The sequence below is a fragment of the Passer domesticus genome, chromosome 8 (genome assembly GCF_036417665.1).
Source record: "Passer domesticus isolate bPasDom1 chromosome 8, bPasDom1.hap1, whole genome shotgun sequence".
In the NCBI taxonomy this organism is placed as follows: domain Eukaryota; kingdom Metazoa; phylum Chordata; class Aves; order Passeriformes; family Passeridae; genus Passer; species Passer domesticus.
In genome coordinates this window covers 58,092,746-58,115,052 of record NC_087481.1, presented here as the reverse complement: position 1 = coordinate 58,115,052, position 22,307 = coordinate 58,092,746, and the positions used below count along the sequence as shown (strand labels likewise).

Below are 22,307 nucleotides of genomic sequence, written 5' to 3'. Positions count from 1 at the left end.
CAGCCAAACAGGACAATGGCTGTTGCCAGGCTGCCATAAGAGCAGCTGGTTCTGCTCCTCCTGGCTGTAGGGCCTCTCGCGTGTCGGCAGGAGAACAGCCCTGGTGGTGTCCTCAGGATGGGAATCCAGAGGCACCAGCTCTCCTGCAGGTCTTCAGACACATCCTCCTTCCACCTAAATTTGGGTTTGCATCAGCTCAGCTGCCAGCCCTGCTGGTGTCCCGCCTCCAGAATTCATCCAGCATCTCTGGATGATCTTAAATATTTTACAGTTCAGCTGCAGCTCGAGGGTGCAGGGCAGGTTTCCTGCTCCAGTGTGGAGGCTGAGGAGTGCTGCAGTATCCATATTTTATGAGTGACGGGTCTGATGAGGACAGCTGGGATGAAGGAATGAGTCGAGGGTCCAGTGCAGCCTCTGCAGAGCCTGGGCCAGGAGGGGAGTGCTGAGGACTTGGGCATCTTCAGTTTCCACCCTTTGTGTGTTCTGGGCTGGTGGTAAAATACAAGGGTGCACTTGTCCTTAAGGGAGGACTGCTCTGAGAGGGCTGCGGTAACATAAACCCTCTCTTGCTAAAACACATTTATTGGAGTTAAATTTAAGGACATGAGCTGTTGAACTGGGATCCCATGAGGCTACACACACATCCCATAAAGGGGGAAAAATCCTGCCTCAAGGAGATTTCTAATTAAATTACTTTCTTTGATTTTAAAAGATTAAACTGACAGAGGTTAAATTTGGTTTGGATGTACTGGAGGATTTCTTCCCTGTGAGGGTGGGCAGCCCTGGCTGCCCCTGGATCCCTGGCAGTGCCCAAGGCCAGGCTGGACACTGGGGTGGAGCACCTGGGACAGGGGAAGGTGTCCCTGCCATGGCAGGGTGGAATGGGTGGGATTTGGGGTCCCTTCTTACCCAGTCCAGTCTGGGATACTGTGACTCCATGATCCATCTCTGCCACATCTTTTAATTTAATATTGGAGATGCTTCTTGAACTTCCACATCCTGAATCTTATTACAGATTTCAACAATATTTTCTTCATTTCTTCTTCCTCAAGCTTTCTGCTTCATCACAAGGGTCCCCTGTGGACTTCTGCTTCATCAGATGTTAATAGCCATCATCTCATGGAACTGGGTGGACTGAGCTGGCTTGGAATAGTAGTCATGAGTTTCTTCCTGGAAGCAGTGTATGTCTGCTGGCTGGATTTTATTTCTGATTACTAAAGGCTTCTACATCCCTATGAGAGTTCCTTAATTGTATTTAAGCTGGGCTTGCTCAGCAAACCTGGACACAGAAGAGCCAGAGCGTGCAGAACCTGCATAAAACCATGGATGTTTTCCCAGGGACAGGGGTGAGCCCAGGCTGATGAGCCCCAAACCTCCTGTTGTGCTGAGCAAAGCTGGTTGTCAGCTTTTAGTTTTGAATGGAAATGGCAAAGACACCCCGAACTTTGTTCTCAGCCTTGTATTTGACATTGAGGGCCTGGAGTGTGCAGAGCAGGGAACAGAGCTGGGGAGGGACTGGAGAACACCTGAGGGAGCTGGGAAGGGAATGGAGAATTCCTGAGGAGCTGGGAAGGGGCTGGAGAATCCCTGAGGAGCTGGGAAGGGGCTGGAGAATTCCTGAGGGAGCTGGGAAGGGGCTGGAGAATTCCTGAGGGAGCTGGGAAGGGGCTGGAGAATCCCTGAGGAGCTGGGAAGGGGCTGGAGAATTCCTGAGGAGCTGGGAAGGGGCTGGAGAATCCCTGGGGGAGCTGGGAAGGGCTGGAGAATTCCTGAGGAGCTGGGAAGGGGCTGGAGAATTCCTGAGGGAGCTGGGAAGGGGCTGAGCCTGGAGCCAAGGAGGCTCAGGGGCCCTTGTGGCTCTGCACAGCTCCTGCCAGGAGGGGACAGCCGGGGGGTCGGGCTGTGCTCCAGGAACAGGGACAGGAGCAGAGGGAACGGCCTCAGGCTGGGCCAGGGCAGCTCAGGGTGAATTTTGGGAACAATTATCCATGGAAAGGGTTGTTACCACGGCTGCCCAGGGCAGTGGTGAAGTCCCCATCCCTGGAAGTGTTCAAAATCCGAGTGGGTGTGGCAGCTGAGTTTTGTTGGTGACCGTGGTGGTGCTGGGGATGGTTGGACTGGTGAACTCAAAGGTCTTTTCCAGACTTAATGATTCTGTGATTCTATGATAAAGCTTTTTTTTTTTTTTAATGAGTTTTCCCCCAAAGCAAAGTGTGTTCCCTGTGGTCTGTGGGGAGTGCTGGCCAGGGCTGGGGAGTCCCTTCCTGCATGGTCAGGATGCGGAGCTGGGTGAGGAGCTGAGAGTATCCCTCCACAGAAGTCATGAATAATACCCAGTTTGGATATTTCACCTGAAATTCAGATTTTTTCAGAGGAGAAATGAAAACTTCATTTGAGTTCAATCACTTAATTTTGTGTAACTATTCATTCCTTTTATAACTTTTAAAATAAAACTGCAAAAGAGTCTTTTTTGTGCTAAGAAGTGCTGGCATGGCCAGTATTGAAAATGCTCCAGAAGAGACAATTGTGCACGTTGTAAACAAATGAATGGAGGCAATTAATTCAGTGTCCTGTTCCAGCCAACTTTACAAACCTGGTTGGAATTAATTTGTCTAAAATTAATTGTAACGTAGCTTTACAAAGGTGCTTCTGTTCACTTTGGGGATTTTAGCAGTCCCAGCCAAGCCCTGAACATGGTACAGCCTCAATCTTTCATGAGGCACCGAAACTCAGCCATTTATCATTCCTAACATATGCTGCAGAAACATTAAGTAACATCCAGCAGCTGTTTATTGCTAACATTATGCTACTAAAAACATGTGCTATAAAGGCCTTCTAATTTTTTTTTCGTAAATCAATTATAGTTCCTTGAAATAAAATTTTCTTATTAGTAGAAATAAGGAAAAAAGCAACAACCCAAGAAGTGCAGTGCTGGGACTGCTGGTGCTGCCCGCCCGTGGGTGCTGCCGTGGCACTGCCTGCAGGGGTGTCTGGGGGCAGGGACAGCCTGGGCTCTGGCAGGGCAGCACAGCCCAGGAGCTGGCCTGGAGCTGGGCTCCTGTCACTCCTGCTGGGGCTCCAGGGGCAGCTCCTCCAGCCCCGACCCACGGCTCTGCTCAAACGGCTGCAGCTCTGCTGTGCTCCAGACTCAGCGTGCCAAAGGCTTTGGCTCTTTGCCTGGGAGGGTTTATTCCAGCTGCATGGGAAGCTTTCCATCCCAGATCTCTGCTGGCTGTGGCCCAGGATGCCAGCAGTGGCTGCTCCTGGAGCAGCAGGAAGGTGTGTGCAGGTGTGCAGTGGCTGCTCCTGGAGCAGCAGGAAGGTGTGTGCAGGTGTGCAGTGGCTGCTCCTGGAGCAGCAGGAAGGTGTGTGCAGGTGTGCAGTGGCTGCTCCTGGGAGCACAAGGAAGGTGTGTGCAGGTGTGCAGTGGCTGCTCCTGGAGCAGCAGGAAGGTGTGTGCAGGTGTGCAGTGGCTGCTCCTGGGAGCACAAGGAAGGTGTGTGCAGGTGTGCAGTGGCTGCTCCTGGCAGCAGCAGGAAGGTGTGTGCAGGTGTGCAGTGGTTGCTCGGGCAGCAGCAGGAAGGTGTGTGCAGGGGTGCAGTGGCTGCTCCTGGCAGCAGCAGGAAGGTGTGTGCAGGTGTGCAGTGGCTGCTCCTGGAGCAGCAGGAAGGTGTGTGCAGGTGTGCAGTGGCTGCTCCTGGCAGCAGCAGGAAGGTGTGTGCAGGTGTGCAGTGGCTGCTCCTGGAGCAGCAGGAAGGTGTGTGCAGGTGTGCAGTGGCTGCTCCTGGGAGCAGCAGCAGGAAGGTGTGTGCAGGTGTGCAGTGGCTGCTCCTGGCAGCAGGAGAAGGAAGGTGTGTGCAGGTGTGCAGTGGCTGCTCCTGGCAGCACAAGGAAGGTGTGTGCAGGTGTGCAGTGGCTGCTCCCGGGAGCAGCAGCAGGAAGGTGTGTGCAGGTGTGCAGTGGCTGCTCCCGGGAGCAGCAGGAAGGTGTGTGCAGGTGTGCAGTGGCTGCTCCTGGCAGCAGCAGGAAGGTGTGTGCAGGTGTGCAGTGGCTCCTGGGAGCAGCAGCAGGAAGGTGTGTGCAGGTGTGCAGTGGCTGCTCCCGGGAGCAGCAGGAAGGTGTGTGCAGGTGTGCAGTGGCTGCTCCTGGCAGCAGCAGCAGGAAGGTGTGTGCAGGTGTGCAGTGGCTGCTCCTGGAGCAGCAGGAAGGTGTGTGCAGGTGTGCAGTGGCTGCTCCTGGGAGCAGCAGGAAGGTGTGTGCAGGTGTGCAGTGGCTGCTCCTGGCAGCAGCAGGAAGGTGTGTGCAGGTGTGCAGTGGCTGCTCCTGGCAGCACAAGGAAGGTGTGTGCAGGTGTGCAGTGGCTGCTGGAGCAGCACAAGGAAGGTGTGTGCAGGTGTGCAGTGGCTGCTCCTGGGAGCACAAGGAAGGTGTGTGCAGGTGTGCAGTGGCTGCTCCTGGCAGCACAAGGAAGGTGTGTGCAGGTGTGCAGTGGCTGCTCCTGGCAGCAGGAGAAGGAAGGTGTGTGCAGGTGTGCAGTGGCTGCTCCTGGCAGCAGCAGGAAGGTGTGTGCAGGTGTGCAGTGGCTGCTCCTGGCAGCACAAGGAAGGTGTGTGCAGGTGTGCAGTGGCTGCTGGAGCAGCACAAGGAAGGTGTGTGCAGGTGTGCAGTGGCTGCTCCTGGCAGCAGCAGGAAGGTGTGTGCAGGTGTGCAGTGGCTCCTGGGAGCAGCAGGAAGGTGTGTGCAGGTGTGCAGTGGCTGCTCCTGGGAGCACAAGGAAGGTGTGTGCAGGTGTGCAGTGGCTGCTGGTGCTCTGCTTGCTCCTGGGCAGCAGCCATGGGTGGTGGCTGTCCCTGTCCCCTGCCAGCCCAGCACTGGCCCTCGCTGTGGCAGGGAAGGGGAGCCTGGCCCTCAGGTGTGTTTATGGGCGGCTGGATGCCGGGGTGACCTTAGCTTTTCCAGCAGCTCTGCTCTGATTTCCCAGGACGCTGTTTAAGCACAGGTGCCCTGTGCCATGGATCATTTGCCTGCCACTTTTGCTGAGGGGCAGTGCCCTTGTGGAAACAGCAGCCAGACACGTGGCAGCACGGGGAAACAGACCCGTCCTTGGTCTGGCCTTGGGGCTCTGGGCACTCTCTTTGGGTGGCTGAGGGCTCTGGAGCTGCCCTGCAGGCAGCCCCACGACGTGCTGCCCTGAGCCCTGATGGCTGTGAGGGCAGCCCTGCTCACCCTGCCGTGCGTGTGACTGCATCTCCGTGCTTTTGGGACCACTGGGAGCTCATTCAGTGCTCGTTAATCTGCACCAGCCAGGGCTCAGCTGGGTAATGAGTGCCCTGCTGGCCTCCCTGCATTGCTGTTGTGCAGTAACACGTGTTTTTCTAACAGAAATAGCACTGGTCAAGCACACGGAGCACAAGGGATGAGGTGCTGGGTTTGCTTCTCCATCTCCAGTGCCTCCTGAGCTCACTGGTGGTGATCAGATGAATGCAGCGTGCTCACACTCTTAAAAGAGCTCCTGGCCAATGCAAAGGGTATTTTTTTGCTGTTTAGGAATGGTTTCTGGCCAATGCAAATATTTTTGTATTGCATATCCATTACCCAGTCTTCTTAAACTGACTTAGCAGCTGCTTTGCATGGTGCATGTGATTCCTTATGGAGTTGCAGGGACTCATTTTTAATTACACAAAAAGTCTCTGTTTTTACACGACTTTAGAGTTGCTTCCTAATAGTAGGTTAGAGTCTGTGGTTCCTAAAGGGGCTCATTTACAGCACTGGGCTGGCATTGTATCTTTAATTTCTTCCATTATCTACTAGCATTCCCTGGATTCCTGGGTAGTGAATGCTCACTTGAGGTTCCTGACAACCATATTACACTGTATTTCCATTTTCCTCACCTGTGCAATCTTCTCTGTGGCTATGAACAGGCAAAGCAGATTGGCCTGAGATTCTGGAGACCAAACATGCTGCTTGTGCTTTGTCCAGGGACAGCAGGGAAGGCAGTGGTTTCCTGCGCTGCATGGACCCTCTGGCTGGAGCAAATGGGCTGCCTTGTGTTCCAAGGGTTTCAGCCTGGGGAGGGACTGCTGACGCCTCTCCCCAAGGCCCTTTGCTCCTTTCTCCATCAATACCTCTGCGTTTGAACACAAATCTCACCTTTGATCTTCCCCACCTTCCCAGTTCTCCCTGGCTGATCCTCTGGTGTGAAAGCTTTTCAAGCGAGTTACCTCCCATCCCTCCCTTGTCCTGCCCCTCTTCCTGCTGTTCCTGGAAGCTCATCCCATCCTTGGAGATGCTCTCTGTCTGCCGTGGTGCTGTCCCTTCCCGTGTGGGCTCTGCCCCCTTCCCTTCTGTGCCTGGCCCCTGCCCAGGTGCCCCGTGGCTCCAGAGCTGTCCCAAATGCCCCATCCCTTCATCCCCCCGTGGCTCCAGAGCTGCCCCAAATGCCCCATCCCTTCATCCCCCTGTGGCTCCAGAGCTGCCCCAAATGCCCCATCCCTTCATCCCCCTGTGGCTCCAGAGCTGCCCCAAATGCCCCGTTCCTTCAGCCCCTGTGGCTCCAGAGCTGCCCCAAATGCCCCATCCCTTCATCCCCCTGTGGCTCCAGAGCTGTCCCAAATGCCCCATCCCTTCATCCCCCTGTGGCTCCAGAGCTGTCCCAAATGCCCCGTTCCTTCAGCCCCCTGTGACTCCAGAGCTGCCCCAAATGCCCCATCCCTTCATCCCCCCGTGGCTCCAGAGCTGTCCCAAATGCCCCATCCCTTCATCCCCCTGTGGCTCCAGAGCTGTCCCAAATGCCCCATTCCTTCATCCCCCTGTGGCTCCAGAGCTGCCCCAAATGCCCCATCCCTTCAGCCCCCTGTGGCTCCAGAGCTGCCCCAAATGCCCCATTCCTTCAGCCCCCCGTGGCTCCAGAGCTGTCCCAAATGCCCCGTTCCTTCATCCCCCTGTGGCTCCAGAGCTGTCCCAAATGCCCCGTTCCTTCAGCCCCTGTGACTCCAGAGCTGCCCCAAATGCCCTGTTCCTTCAGCCCCCCGTGGCTCCAGAGCTGCCCCAAATGCCCCGTTCCTTCAGCCCCTGTGGCTCCAGAGCTGTCCCAAATGCCCCCATCTCTTCATCCTGCTGCCCTGCCTGCCGTGCCCCGTGCCCGTGTCCTGATGCCCGCCCTGTCCCTGCCCAGGGGTGGCCTCACCTCCCGTGTCACCCTGTGTGTGATGGCTTGGCAGCAAAGCTGGAACTCTCCTTCCTGCCACATGGAACTCACAGCATTTTGTGGCAGCAAACTTGTGGTTTCTGTGGCCACAATTGAATGTTTCTACGTCGGTTACTGGGGTGCTCCTTCTAAGCTACATTGCAGAAAGATAGTGGGTAGAGAAATACTATTAATTATGCCAAAGTCTACAAATACATTGATAGGAAGTGGATCATGTCATACTTCCCTGACACATTTGCTGTTACAAGATTTAAAAAATAATTGCATTGAAGAGTTAAATGTCCCTGTTGATATTAATCACACTGGAAAGTGTGCATCTGAACAGTAAAAGGCTGACTTGAACCTTAACGTGATTTATTTTGCTGGCTTCCCCAGATTTGAGGGTGTTGTAGACCAGGTTTACTAACTGCATCCTACAATATTGTTCTCCTGCTGCTGGAGATTAATGCCAGGTCCTGGTGTTGGACTCTAACTGGGAGTCTGCTGTGTCTCTGTAGTGTTACTTTCAGGTATCTTGCAAATAAATGCAGAATAAACAGCAAAAAATAATGAAAACATTAATAATTTTAAAATAGTGAAGACAAAGCCCTCTTTCTTTTTTTTTTTTCATCCCTCTTCCTTCTGTATAATGAATTTTTGCAGGGAAGTGTACTCCTCATTCTCTCTATTTCACTGGCAAGTGGAAGCTGTTATCCAGCCTGCTTTATCCCACAGTACATCTTGTGATTATAATGAGATCTTAATTACAGGGATGTCAGAGCAGCACCTGGCACTCTGTTGTGCAGTGGGCAGGGCTGGGCTGCGTGAGGTTTGGGGAGGTCCTGTGGGCACGTGGAGCCCTGCCATCCCTGCCATCCTGCCATCCCTGCCGTCCTGCTTGTCACGCATTCCTGGAACTGGAGAACAGAGCCACAGCAAAGCCAGGCTATGGTATTTATCTTTATTTGTGATTCATGGTTTGTCACTCGGTGCCAGGGAGTGCCGGGAAGCAGCACATGGCAAATGCCAACGACTCCTGTGCCGTGGTTCCCCTCCCCTGGGGAGGTGCCACGTTGATGAGGAGCTGCTGAAGGAGTTGGTGGAACAGTGAGTGTCCTGTTCTTGTGAGGAGCTGAGGGAGCACCCTGGGGCATTGCACACTCAGAGGGCATGGACTGGGGGTGGTGGGCAAGGCAGCTCCTCCCGTCTGCACGCTGCAGGTCTGGGATGGGATGGGATGGGACAGAAGGACAGAATATTTCCAGTTGTAAGGCACCTACTAGTCCCACTCGCCTAGGCTGATCTAGTCCCTCAGTTTGGTGCTTCAGGACTGCCCAAAGCCAAAGGGTGCCATTAAGGGCATTGTGCAAGTGTCTCCTGGGCCCGGACAGGCTTGGGTGATGCCCATGTCTGCAGGAGGCCTGTTCCAGGCTTGAGCAGCCTCTCGGTGCAGAAATGCTTCCTAAAGCTCCCAGGTTCCCAGGTCCCTGTCCCCCTCTCGGGAGTGGCTCTGTTCCTCCTCAAGCAGGGCCGTTTCTGCCCCTGCAGACCGCGGCTGCCAGAGCCGCGCAGGAGCCAGGGCAGCGGGTGAGCAGGGCTGGCAGAGGCAGCAGCTGTCACCTCCCGCTCCTGCCACCACAGCTCCGCTGGCGTCTGTGACTCAGGCTCGTGGCAGTCACCCCCAGAGAGCCGGCTCTGCTGGCTGTGGGTGAATGACAGCTTGCTCCTGCCAGCGCGGAGAGCGGAGCCTCTGGAGCATACGCAGTTGTTCCAGGCAGGTTCAGGATTGCTATTTTAGGGACAATCACGTATTCCGTAGTGATAAGTTAACATTCTTAGTAATCCACTGTGTTGTGCACAAAAAGCAACACACTGCTACTATGATTTTCTTCTTCACATGCTGAGATTGCTTTTGCTTTATTGGGATTGTGTAATCATAGAACCGTTTACTTACACAGAATTATCAGATGCCTGCTGAATCCTGCAGAAAATACTGGAACTGGGAAACCAGTTAGTGCATCATCCAAACTTCCCATCAGCAGAACTCTGTATTAATTTATTAAAAGTGACATCTCTCCTGATAGGTTCAAGGGCCTGGTGAATATTCATATCTAGGTTTGTTTCCTGCCTGCTGACTTGAGCAGGCTTCCCAGATCAGTTGTAGTCATGGATACATGGAAATGACACTTTGGGGTTTGTTTTCTCAGTGGCAATGCCTTTTTACACAATATTCCAAACATTATAACAAAGAATTATCAAAAGCTCTCCTCCTGGAGTGATGGCAGATCCGAGCACTTGCATGTGGTTTAATTGTCAAGAAAATGCTGCCCTTCCAAGGGCTCCCTGTAGCTGGGCATCCTCTTGGTGACAGGAGGCCAGCCAGTGGATTTGATTGCACTTGGAAAACATTTGATCTGTTGCTCCAAATGCTTCGGACAGAAGATTTCAGGCAGAGTATTTATGAAGCTGAAGCTGTAGTTTTGCATTGCTCACTGCAGCCCCTCTAGTAGGGGTGGTAGGAAAATCCTCAATAAAATCACTGCTGAAACAAAAAGCCCACAGGGGAGAGAGGTGATGAGGAGGTGACACAGCACCCGTGGAGCTGAGCCCTTCCCCTGGAGACGTGGGAGGCTGTCAGAAGGTTGTGGGGACACTGGTGTCCCCATGGAGTCTGTTGTGGGATCTCCTGCAGAGATCTCGGGCAGATCACAGAGGGTGGAATAATGTCCTTATCCAAGATCAAGGAGTGCAGCCTTTGACCGATCACCACACAGTCAGCTAAACCAACTAAACCAACTGAACGTGGAGCAGTCCTGGTGCTTCTGCCCTTCAGCATCCCCGAGGGAGGGAACCGGGAGTGCAGGGACACGCGGAGTATGAGCTGGCCCAGATTCTGTTCCCAGTTTCATTTGGCAAAGTTTGCTGAGCTCTCCTGCAGAAAACGTCCCACAAAAGTGACAATAACAATATTTTGGATATAAGCCTAGCACAAAAGGGTAATAGGAACTCCACGGGCATGCGTGGGCTCTTGATTCATCCTCAGAGATGACAGATGTGCATTTATTTAAGATCTAGGAGTGGGACTCGTAATATTTATAGTGAATTCTTTGTTCCCACTCCTCCTGAGTGATTTTGGTCTCTGTGGCCAGCCAACAGGCTCAGTGCTCATTGTTGACCATCTTATGCTGCAAACCCCCAAGCCCATGCCAGGCATTTCTTTTCATCCAGACATGTGGCAAGGAATGCTGAGGGTCCCCTGCATGGTGAGGGTCCCATGGTACAGCTGTCAAGGGCTGACAGCTGTATCTGAGCAGGTGGGCTCAGTCCATCAGCTCCTCCTCACCTTGTCTTCTTTATTTAAAACTGATATTAAATTAAATCACAGCAGTACTTTGGTATAAAAATAATTTTGTTTGCAGCAGCAGCTGATGGAGTCAGTGGCTGAGTGTTACAGCTGCACGATCATCTCTTGTCATAGCTCCTCACGGTGGCTCTGGAAAAAACTATGGATCTCTTCCAGATGGGTTTGCATGTGAAGGGCTGTCCCTGTCCTCTAATGCTGTCCTTTGGCAGCACCACCAGCAGCACAGCTGAGCACAGGGGCAGGGGCAGTGTTTGTGGGGCAGTGTTTGTTTGTGGGGCAGTGGGCAGGGCAGGGCAGGGCAGAGTGTGGGGGAGATCTCAGCACTCTCTCCACTCTGCCACACTTGCAATTTGCCCCTGAGCTCCGTGAAGCTCCCTCTGGATCCACACAGGTCGAAGCTGTATTTTACTTTATGCTAAACCACTAATTTAGTAACCTCATCCAACCCTCTGCCAGCTCATGAAGAGACTTGAAAGGAAAGCATCTGCTGTCCTGCAGCTTCCCCAGAGGAAAACTTTTCATAAAAGCTTGGCCATCGCTCTGTAGTTGTCTCCCTGCCTTCTTTTAAATGCAAGCTTATTTGTAATAAAGCATTTACAAATGTAAATTCTTTTTTCTTTACCTTGTAGTGAACTTTGACCACTTCCAGATTCTCCGGGCCATTGGGAAGGGCAGCTTTGGCAAGGTAGGCTTGAGCTCTCAGTCTTGCATGGCTTATCAGGTGTCTGCTGTTATTTACTTGTGGTTTATTGGAACAGTAACGAGGCTGAAATTTTTGTATTTTTTTGTGATGGCTTCTCAGTCAACGCAGGAAAAATGTTCAGGAAAATACCTTGTTGCCATTTGGCTTTGCTGTAATTCTTGGCATCTTGGTGCAACAGATGTGTTGTAAGTTACCAGCACAATTGTGACCATTTTTCAGCAAACATTCTGTATGTTTTTAGTTTCCTGTGGGGAAGTCTGGGTTGGCGGGGGGGAGGGCAGTGAGGCAGGAAGGTGCTGAGGTGCTGGAAGGTGTCCTTGGAGCTTGACTGCGCTGGCACACAGGTCAGGAGGGTTCTGTGAAGTCCTGGGCTGTTTTCCCAATCAGAAATCAGTTATGCTGAGGAGGTTTTGTTGTTTATTTTTAACTGGCTTTTCTTGCCAAGCATGTGGGAGGATGTGGGAGATGATGATCAAAAAGCTGTGTATCTCTGGGAGTCAGTTACTGTTGGTTTCCTCGTGTCAGTCCTTCTCCATTCCCTGTTCCTCTGGCTGGCCCCCTGCCCCTGTGCGGGTGACTCCGGTGTTTGCCCCCTGGTCTGGCAGTGCCAGCAGTGTCCATGGGATGTCACACGAGCACAGGGCTGCACTGGGAGCTCTGCAGCCCTTCTGTCACTGCCAGCAGCAGTGGTGCCCCCCGTGCAGCCTCGCCCACCCGGGTGTGGTGGCTGAGAGCTGGCAGCGACAGTGCCAGCGATGATCCCGGACACTGCTGGCTCAGGTGTGTCACCTGCCCGGTGGCTCTTGTGTGGGGTGGGACGCGTGCCAGCACTGGGGCTCTGGATGGAGACACAGCCATGGAAATAGTGTGAAACGTGCAGTGTCAAAGCTGAGGAAGGGCCCAGCCTGGCTCAGCGCGTGGCACAAGTGTCCCCATGCACTGGGGACATAAACAGGACAGCTGAGTGGTTGGGCAAACTGCACCTGCTTGCGTTTCCCTCTGGTCAGGTCATCTTGGCTGGTTCTCCCATCACACTTTGATATCAGCTGATGCCACGAGGGTGAGAACATCCAGATCTGGCTCTGGAGATGGCCCACACTGTCCTTTGCCTTCTCCCTCTGTGGTATAGCCTGGTGAGGTCTTGTTCCACTGGGCCACAGCCAGGGCAGCAGCCTGACCTGCTAGACTTGGATGGCTGGAAGATGGAGACTTTGCCAAAGCAGGAATTTCCCAGGAGATCTAAGACTTGTTTGGTCAGAAGAAGCCAAATTTTTACCAATTACCAAAATCTCTTTTTGAATACTTTATGTGTGTTAAGAGGTTTTGGTGCTGCATATCAGTGGCAGCACAAAATCAGCCATGGTCTCTATGGGGGCGTCCAGCTGTTCTGAGAGGCAGGACAGGGGACACTCAGTCCCAGTGCTGCCATCAGTGCTTCTTTCTAGAGATGTTTCCATACAGCCTCAGCTCCCTGATGAACACCAGGAGATGATTACCCTTCTGTGGCACAACCCACCCACGTGAATTCCTGCTGGGCTTCCATGAAGGTCTGCCTGGGACTTCCAGGGTAATGAAAATGGATTGCCAGCAGTGTGCAAGTCACTGTGACAGTTTGAGGGGGTGGTTTGAAACACTCACCCCTCTTTGCAGCCACATCCCTTGAGCAAGGAGAGGCGAAAGCGTGCAGCAGAGCTCTGTCAGATTTCTGGGCTTCTGTTGAATGATGGCGAATGATTAAATACCAGCTCAGTCCTTGTGCTGTGAGGATAAGGCAAACAGCTGAAGAAAGTCTCCCCAGACACTCCTGGTAAGAACAGGAACACTCAAGATCTTGTGTCTTCAGCTCACAATCAAAGGCCAAACACTAACTCCAAACCTCAGTGAAAAAGAGCAGCTTGTTTTGAGCTGATAGAAGATTCATACTTCACATATAAACTTTCCAGACAAGGAGGTTTTATTCTTTTGAGGAGCAGCAGCTGGAATTAATTCTGCTCAGAGCATGAAAGAGAGAAAACCCAATTCTTGTCCCAGGGCAGGAGTGTGTTGGCTTGCAGAGAGCTGCTGCCTGTGGCTGCTCCCTGCAGCTGCTCGCTCTGTGCTCTGCATTGCAGAAAGGTTAAGTCTGGCACATAGCAGTCTATCAGGCATCAGAACTGTACACACACGTTCAACAAAATGCTGAAATGATTCATCTGTCATCTTTCTGGATGACTTTGTCAATATGCTGGATTTCCTCTGACACTGAGAAAAGCTTTTTGCGTTTACCAAGTCGTTTACAACTCACATTTAATTACAGAAAATGTAAAACTGCCTACCTGGCAAGTGTTACTAAAAATTTAGGAGTGCCTTAGTTGGTTTGCTTGATTAAATGGCTCTCTGGCATATTCTGGAAGATATTTAGGAGCCAGTGTATGAGTAGACCCTCGGTGTGTGAGTGACCTGTGGGAGCTGTGGCACCGTGTGATCTCGTTGTGACAGGACAGGGACCAGCGCCTGGAGCGTTCTTGGACACACCATTTCCTTCCACAGTCACTTTGTGCACCTCTCAGGACAGGCCGTGACATGCTCAGTGTGGGAACTGTAGGAAAGGAAGGAAAAAGGAACTCAGAAATCCCTTTTGAAGAGCCTGAGAGCCCCAGAGCTGTGGCTCTGGCATATCTTCAATAAATGGCCAATTTCTGTTTTCTAGAGATGGGTTTAATGAGCTTTAAGATACAATGAATCAAATGAAGGTCAGGTTCAATTCCATGTTTATGCCAATTAGCAAGTGTGGAATATTTTCCATCCATAGTAGAGGTGATGTTATTTGATTTTCAGTGATTTAATATCAGCACGGTGTTCCTCCTGCAGCACAGGCTCCTTTCCAGGCAGCAGCAGCAGTTGTCCAGGTTTTGGCTGCTCTGATGCCATTTCCCGAGGAGCGGCAGCCAGGAGTGGGTTTCTGGAATGGGGTGCAGTTTGTGGCCCTGTTTTTGTGGGAAGTATGCTCTGAGGCTCATTGTGCTTCACGAGAGCCAGCATGAGAGCCAGAGATCTCTGAAGGCAGTGGTGGCATTGCAGGACCGGGACCTCTGCCTGTTTTAGCTGGCCTCTTGTGGCTTCAGTCCCCGTGAGGCAGCTGGGGCTGTTTGCTGCTGACCTCCTGCTCCCTGGGCTTCCCTCGTGGTGCTGCAGCCCCAGCCCCAGCTGCCTTTTCCAAGAGATAAGGAGCTGGATGGGGCTGTGGGAATTCATTATTTACACTTGCTGCTGAGAAGAAATAAGAGCACGTCTGAAGTTTTTCAGCGTGGATTTGTGCCTTTGTGTGCCATTGGAAATAAGGGATTAAACCAGGGCTGGGGCTGGAATGAGCAGCAGCAGGAAATGGAATCTTCAGAGGGAACCAGTATACCTGGGGTGGAAGCCTGTGGGGGCCTGGCTTTCAGTTTGCTCCAGAGGGGCTGGGGGTCCTGCTCCCCGTGCCCAGCTGCAGTGAGCCTCCCAGGGAGGGCTGGCTGTGTCTGGGTTGCTTTGCACAAGTACTTCAACTTCATGGTTTTGTTGCTTTAATAATTCATGCAGCCTGGAGCTGGGTATAGAAAGGCTTTAATCCATTTTCTAAAGGTCACAGATGCCCACCCAGTAGCTGCACCATAAATAAAATTCCCTTCAAGTCTATTCTCAACTGAATCCCTCTTTGACATCAACACTAGCTTGATCCATTTTCTTTTTTCCCAGCTTTATAAATGTTGGATTTGTCCCTCTAAAGAAAGGCTGGAAAGTTAATCCCTTGGTATTTAGCTGCCACACATATTTTTTGCCCTTGATTTTTCCTTTATTGTTCTTGATCTCACCTGAGGCCGAGGGTTTGCTGGAGCCACCGGCAGGGCTGCACAGAGGCTGTCCCTGCTGGACACTGCTCCTGTCACTCGAGCACACACCATGTCACTGGCAGGCTCTGGAGCCAGGGCTGCCTTGGCTTTGCCAAAGGGCAGCCTGGGTATGGACAGGACAGCCTGAGGTGTGTCTGTGGGTGCTGGAGAGCTGCTGCTGTGGGGCCATCCCGTGCTGCTCAGGCCCCAAGGCTGCCCAGGCAGTCCTGCAGCATGCAGGAGATGGAGACCTGCAGCAGGGGTGATGCGAAGGACATTGACACTGGGGACAGGTTCATCCCCACAGGGTGCTGGCACTGCCCAGGCTCCCCAGGGAATGGGCACGGCCCTGAGGCTGCCGGAGCTCCAGGAGTCTTTGGGCCCTGCTCCCAGGGATCCCAGGGTGGGATTGTTGGGGGGTCTGGCGGGGACAGGAGCTGGACTCCTTGTGGGTCTTTTCCAGCTCAGGATATTCCATGATTGTGGGGTTCTCTGATTCCACAGCATGCTCCACCATTGCATCCAGCACAGGAGCAGCTGCCTGGCTGGGGACAGTGACCAGGAGCAGGGGGTGAGAAAGCACAGGGCACACACAGGGGGATCCTCCCTCTGATACCATCTCCCCAGTAGCACCAAGTGATTTATCTTCTTTCCTGGATGTTGCTGAGCTGTGAGCATGTCATTGGTAAAAGCCACGGGAGAGAATGGCAGAGCATGAATTTGCAGTGGTGGTGGGGTCCAGCACCTCCTCACTGTCTGCATCTCAGGCTGTGGGGGCAGCAGCAGGAAAATTACAGAGTGGGAAGTGCCCCTGAAGGGTCTGGAGTGACTGGGTGAGCAGTGAGCTCAGCTGGAAGGGGCTGGGGATTATCCTGCACTTCCCCACTGGGGAGCTGTTTGGGGTTTCTGAAAGATCAGACTTCTAAAGACCATGATTTATCAAGCAAGCTGCCCACCTTTGTTTTTATTATACACCCGGTGCCTTATTATAATTTGCATTAGAAGCTGCCTGGGGTTTTCCTGAGCCCCCATCATTCCCTGTGGGTGAATCACACTGGTGTGGGAGTGTAGGTGGGCTGGGAGGTGGAACGGACCCTCACTCAGCAGCCAGGGACCTGTGGAGAGGAAAGAGCTGTAAGAGGGCAGAGGGCAGAAGCCTGTCCTCCACCCGAACTCGCACTGGTGGCCCTGGGCCACCCCCAGCTCTCCCAGGGGCTGGCACTGCTGGCAGAGGGTGCTGGAGCGTGGCAGTGCTGCCTGTTGAGTGGCAGATGTGCCTGAATCCAGCCCTGACCCTTGGCCAGAAGGGCCAGCCTTGCAGAGGGGTAAGGGACAGAGAGCTGCAAGCATTACAGGAGGAGGAGGAGGAGCTGCAGAGGAAGCAGGGGAGGATGGAGCTGGGTCAGGGTGACCTGGCTTTGGAGAAACATTGGGATAGGCTACCCAGGGAGGTGGGGGAGTGCCCACCCCACCTGGTGGTGTTCAAGGAATGACAGGACGTGCCATTCAGTGCTCTGCTCTGCTTGGCAGGGTGCTGTTTGGTCAAAGATTGGACCTCGATCTTGGAGGTCCAATCTTGTAATTCCATGAGACTTCTACCGCCTAAGTGCATCACAGAATTCTGTAAACATTCACCCACCTGTAAGGGCAGAGAGCAGAGTGTTTTGGCATTGATCAGATTAATGACTGGAAACGTAATTTTAGCTTACATTCTGAGTTCTGTTAGCACTGCCCTTGGGAGAATCTCCCATTCCCCTGTGTGCCACTGGCAGAGGCTCCTCCTGCCCTCAGTAGGACCCACACGGCCACACCAAACTGCAGCTCTCACATGGCCAACATGAAAACCTCTTACTTTTAAAGTAAAAAATCCATCCTTTGTCACTAAAGATAATTACAATTTTCTCAGAGGCTGAAATGTGGCCAGCATTTGGATCTTGTTTTTGTTCTGACAAGCCATCGTAGCCCACACCCCCACCAGCTTGTAAATGGAACTGAGAGATGGAAGGTTCCAGCATCAGATGCAGCTTTTGGCAACAATAAAATTGAAGCTGTGTTGGACATCGAGGTCATCTACAGGTCCTTGGAAGCTGCAGCTTGTGAGTTTGGGATGTTGTGTTAATGCTCATGGTTGGACAATTCAATTACAAACCACTTAATGTCAAAAATGATAGGGAGCAGTGTCCTCGGTTCCTATGAAATTATGGGTTCATCAGCATGATACAGCAAATAGAGTTTATTAAGGAAAATACTGCCTGGGTTTGTCCAGAGCATTACGGGTGTACCCTGTTGTTACTCTGGGCAGTGGTGTCTGGAAGGTGACTTTGTCCTCTTCTTCACAGCATATATTTTTTCTTGTGGGTCTGAAGTTCATGAATTCTTATTGAAGTGTCTGTGCACGGTCTAGGAGCTGCTCTGAATCTTGTGGGAGTTGTATGGACACAGCTCCAAAAGGCTGGATGCAGTTCTGCTCTGGTTTTTCTGTGGCGAAGGCAGAGCTGCCCACAAGCCACTACAAGGCCGTTGGGATTTCCTGTGTCTCAGCAATGAATTAAAGATGGAGCATGAAAAATAGAAGCAGAAACTGATGCAACTGGTGCACAACTGACAATAGAAACAGTGTTGTGGCAAGGGGTTTGCAATGATTTTGCTGAGGTTGAGGGACCCACAGCCTGAGCTGGGCACCCGGAGCCAGCGGCGGTGCCACACTGCCACGGGACAGGGCCCTCGTGTGGGCCCGGCTAGCCAGGCAGTGTCCTTCCCAGGGATCAGCACACCAGGTGCTGTTACCCTCCCTGTCAGTTTTCCTGCAGCCCTTCTCCTCTGAAACCCCCTCTGTTCCCCTCTTCTGAGGAGGCCATTTGCCTTGCTTCCCAGAGGGACGCTGCTGGTGGCCTGTGGGCGAGAAGGGATGGGGGAAAGCTGTCGTGGGACAGACCTTTAGAGGAGGATCAGGAAGGTGCTGTGGAGGGCTGGCTGTCTCCTCCAGCTGAGGAGGTCCCTTGCACGGAGCCCCAGGCGTGGGCTCAGTGCTTTTGGGGCCGTGTTCGGAGCGGGGCGGGCGGGCGCTGCCCCATGGCCGGCCTGCAGAGCCCTGCTCGCAGAACCTGAGCCCTTCTGGGGAGCTGTGCTGGGGCTGCCCCACGCCACTGCCTCTGCCACACTCATGGAGCGACTGCCAGGAGGGACAGGCACGGGAAATCCCCATGGCACCTGCTCTGTCTGCCTGGGGTGCGGGTCTGTGTGCCCAGCACCGCTGTCAGCACGGGAGCAGGGCCACGAGAGGTCAGGCTGCTCAGGCTGTCACTGCAAAGGGCTCCTGAGAAAACAGCCAGGAAATACAGACCAGCTTTGGGAGCAGCGTGGGTATCGGGCTGTGATTTTTGGTGGGGCTGGGTTGCTCCCCCCTGCTCTCTCCACCCCTGATGCTGTTGCCAAGCCCGGGGTGAGGAGCGAGGAGCCCTCAGGTGCAACCCAGCGAGGGTCATGGCTGAAAAGGCCTGGGCGTTGTAATTTATGTAATGTGCATAACCAAATCACGTCTGTTCCAATAGTTCCATAGAATGAAAATATCAGGAGTGAAAATGTTGACAAATTCTAAATTTAGTGCTTTCCATTTTTGTACCAACTGGCCATTTTGTTCTCTGAAATGAAACTGTGAGTACAGGATCACTTTGACAATTGCAAATTGACTTTTCTTATTTTTTCTTAATACTTTTTTCTTCTTACTGACCCATCACATTTGGGATAGACTATATTTTATCTGTATGATCAGGGATTCTACCTCCCTTTGGAAAACATTCTGGAATGTAAGTCCATGAGAATTTTTAAAGAAAGAAGAGCATAGAAAGAAACCATGATTATTGAACAGAAGCCTTTTGTGTCTCTGCTTTCCACCCTCACCTCCCGTTTACTTACTATTTATGTCCAAAATTCATCAAGATTCCTTCTGTTGCTGTCGTTTTCTCAAGCAGTTGCAGTAAGATTGTTGTGCCGTATTATTACTTTTGATCTAAAAATTGTTTTTAAATGTAAGTGCTAAAAATTCCTCTCAACAAAGGGCAGTGCAGTATGAAACACTTATCTGTTCATGTACAGCAAGTGGTGCAGTTAACCAAACCACACTGAAGGGTACCCAGCACCAACCCAGCTGGAGCAGTGCTGTTTGCCGGGACGCAGGAGCTGCAGCCAGCCCTCTCCCCATGGTGGGATTGTGCCCCTGTGTGCCCCTCACAGAGCTCTGGGTGGCTGCTGCATGCTCAGGCTCTCACATCAGCTCTGCCCTGCTCTGGAACTTGATTTTAGCCCCTGCTGCTGTCTTTGGGCTTGTCAAGTTAAAATTATTATCCAGAGCAGCTGTGGCTGCCCCTGGATCCCTGGCAGTGCCCAAGGCCAGGCTGGACACTGGGACAGGGGAAGGTGTCCCTGCCATGGCAGGGGTGGCACTGGGTGGGATTTGGGGTCCCTCCCAACCCAAGGCATCCTGTGATTCTGTGATTCTGAGATTTGCAGGGTGTTCTGGGCAGAGGAGCCCCATCCCTGGAAGCATGGAGGAATATAAAGCGCATTTCCTTATCTTGGTAACTCCAGGCAATGGAGTGCTGTTTGTGGGTTGACAGAAGGGCTGGTGAGGCTTGTGGGGCTCCTTGGGGCCGGGCAGTGACTGCTGGGCTTGGCTGGAGGGTGGCTGCAGTGCCGGGGAAGGAGAGCAGCCAGGAGGGCAGGGGTTTGTGCCCAGGCCCACCCCAGCCCCTGTGCCCTCACTGGCAGGGGTCTCCATCTGCCCAGCCTCCACAGCTGCCCTTCCAGGGCTGATCCTTTGTGCAGCCTGGCGCTGAGCACCAGCTCAATGGAGCGAGCTTCTGCCAAGGGAAAATCAAGCATTTGGCTGCAAGTGGCACTGATTCCTCCTGAGGGTTTTGCGCTGTGAAACACGACTATCCCCTTCTTCCTTGGCTGAAAAGAAAGACCCGTGTTTATTTCCTTCAGCACAGAAGGGCAGCTTTGGTGCCTGGGGGCGTGTGGTGGCAGCAGCACAAACAAGGACATTGGGGCCACTTGGGTCTCGATGCCAGTGCCCGCCAGGGCTGGGTCATGATGAGTGATGAGGCTTTTCAAAATAGCACAGCGAGTGTTCTTGCCTCGGGGTCAGGGAACTTCAACATCCATTTACGTTCAGAGATTAAATAAGGCCCTCCAATCTTCCTTGGAAGTAATTAGATTTCTTTCTGTTCCCAATATCTGTCAAATATGCAGCTAAAAAAAATAATTCTGCCTCTTTAACCAGTCTATCACAGAATGTAGTCATGGCCATAAGGAGAGATGTCTCCAACACTAGACATAGCTCAAAATGCGTGTCGCCCACAGGGAGACATTGCACAATTTATTCAGACAACTGTGCTTGTGCACAGGGTCCAGGTGCTCATGTAAATCTATGGAGTGCTGCTGAGCTGGAGGAAATGGTGGATCCAGGTCTGGATCCACCCAAAAGGCAAAAAGATGGGTCACAGTGTCTTCAGGGATCTCTGCAGGTTGGTCTGAGCTTTCATCATTCTACTTTAATTATTGAGAAAGAAAAGCCCAGCAGAGATCTCTGAGCATGTGATTAAAGCCAGACAGAAATGTAGATTAACAGCCTTTCTGTAGGCAGTGTGACAGCTCCAGAACACATCTCCTGGGCTGTGCTTGTCCCTGCTCTCTGCACGGTGCCAGCACAGCCCCTGTCCCCTTCAGGGCCTCCCCAGGGCTGCTCCATGGCCTGCAGGTCAGCAAATCACACCACGCCCCACCAGAGATGTGCTCAGGGCAGTGGCCAAAGGGGGATCCCAAATGTCTACACTTGTGTTTGAACCATGAGTGAAGACACCAGCTTTGGGGTGTCTGGCTGGAGATGGGCTGCTCAGCTGGTGTGCGGGGGGAGAGGTGGAGAACCAGGACAAGTAAAAGCAAGGAAAAACACTTCTCTTTTCTGTTTGTTCTTTGGGGCTCTCCCTTGTCACTTCTTCAGTTTCTCCTTGTTTATTTGGATTAGTGTCTCTCCTGAGGAAAAGAAATTTACACGTGTTTTGGAGCTTCAAGTCAAATAATCCCCCATATCCAAACTCAATTACAGAAACATCTGCTTAATGTCTGATGGGATCTTATTTTCTCAGCGTGACATTAAAGGGAAATGCTTACTCTGAACCACCTTAAATTGCATTAAGTCACAGGACTCAGACCCTGTAGATATCATTCTGCAGCCCCCCTCCATGATTTCTTGCAGGGAAATGAGGAAATGTTCCCTGATGGATACCAACTGGAAGGCCCCGTTGCAGAGTACCAATGAGGAGAGCTTTTCCTGACACAGTTTCAGTGTGCTGGCTGTCCCATTTGTGTGAGTGAGACAGAAGAAGGCTCATTCTAGAAAAAAAAATTCAAAAAATGTGGACAAGCTTAGCTTTGCCCGTGTTTTGAGGCACTCCAGCTGCACCTGCACACGTGGTTTCCTTTGCCTGCACACAGAGTGCTGGGCACAGCCAGGGGGATCAGATCCACAGGGGTCTGCTGAGCCTCAGGGAGGGCTGTGGACCTGCACAGAAGCACGGGAACACATTCTTAGCACTCCAGAGTGAAGCCACTGAGATTGCCCAGAGCAGCTGGGGCTGCCCCTGGATCCCTGGCAGTGCCCAAGGCCAGGCTGGACAGGGCTTGGAGCAGGGGAAGGTGTCCCTGCCATGGCAGGGGTGGCACTGGATGATCTTTAAGGTCCCTTCCTACCCAAACCAGTCTAGGATTCTGTGATCCTCCAATACACAGCGCTGAAGTGCTGTTGGGAACGGCAGGTGTTATTTTGGGTCAGAAGACTTTTTTGGCTCTAGCATAAGCAACTGAGAAAGAGATTTTTTATGGAAGTGTTGACACGACCTGGAAACACCAACAGGCTTGCTGTGAATAAAAGTTTCATCAGCTGCTGTTACAACTTGGCTGCAGCAAACAGCAGTGCTGCATAAAAGAGATTTTAATGATTTATGGTGTTCTGACAAACGAGTCCATCAATCTTGTGGAAAAGCACAGCTTTTCAGCAGGGAAAAGCTAAAGTTGTAAGACTCCATGAAAAATATCTTAAGGAGTGAAACCTGGCAAGGTGTCTGAAAATGGAAACAAAATCAGCACTTAAAGATGTGAAGGCAGATTTGTCGAGCTGATAACCGTGTAATTAGAGCACGG

At 52.3% G+C, this 22,307-nt stretch overlaps 1 protein-coding gene across 2 annotated transcripts in view; it reads left to right on the top strand.

Annotated features, from left to right (window-relative positions):
* Nucleotides 1-22,307, top strand: part of STK32C (serine/threonine kinase 32C) — a 69,425-nt gene that overhangs the window by 30,202 nt on the left and 16,916 nt on the right. The window contains exon 2 of one of the 2 annotated variants that reach the window (XM_064431644.1): nucleotides 11,180-11,235. The exons of the other annotated variant lie outside the window; for it this stretch is intronic. Within the exon in view, the coding sequence (XP_064287714.1) occupies nucleotides 11,180-11,235 (56 nt within the window). The remainder of the gene's footprint in view (nucleotides 1-11,179; nucleotides 11,236-22,307) is intronic. 2 annotated transcript variants of the gene reach the window in all.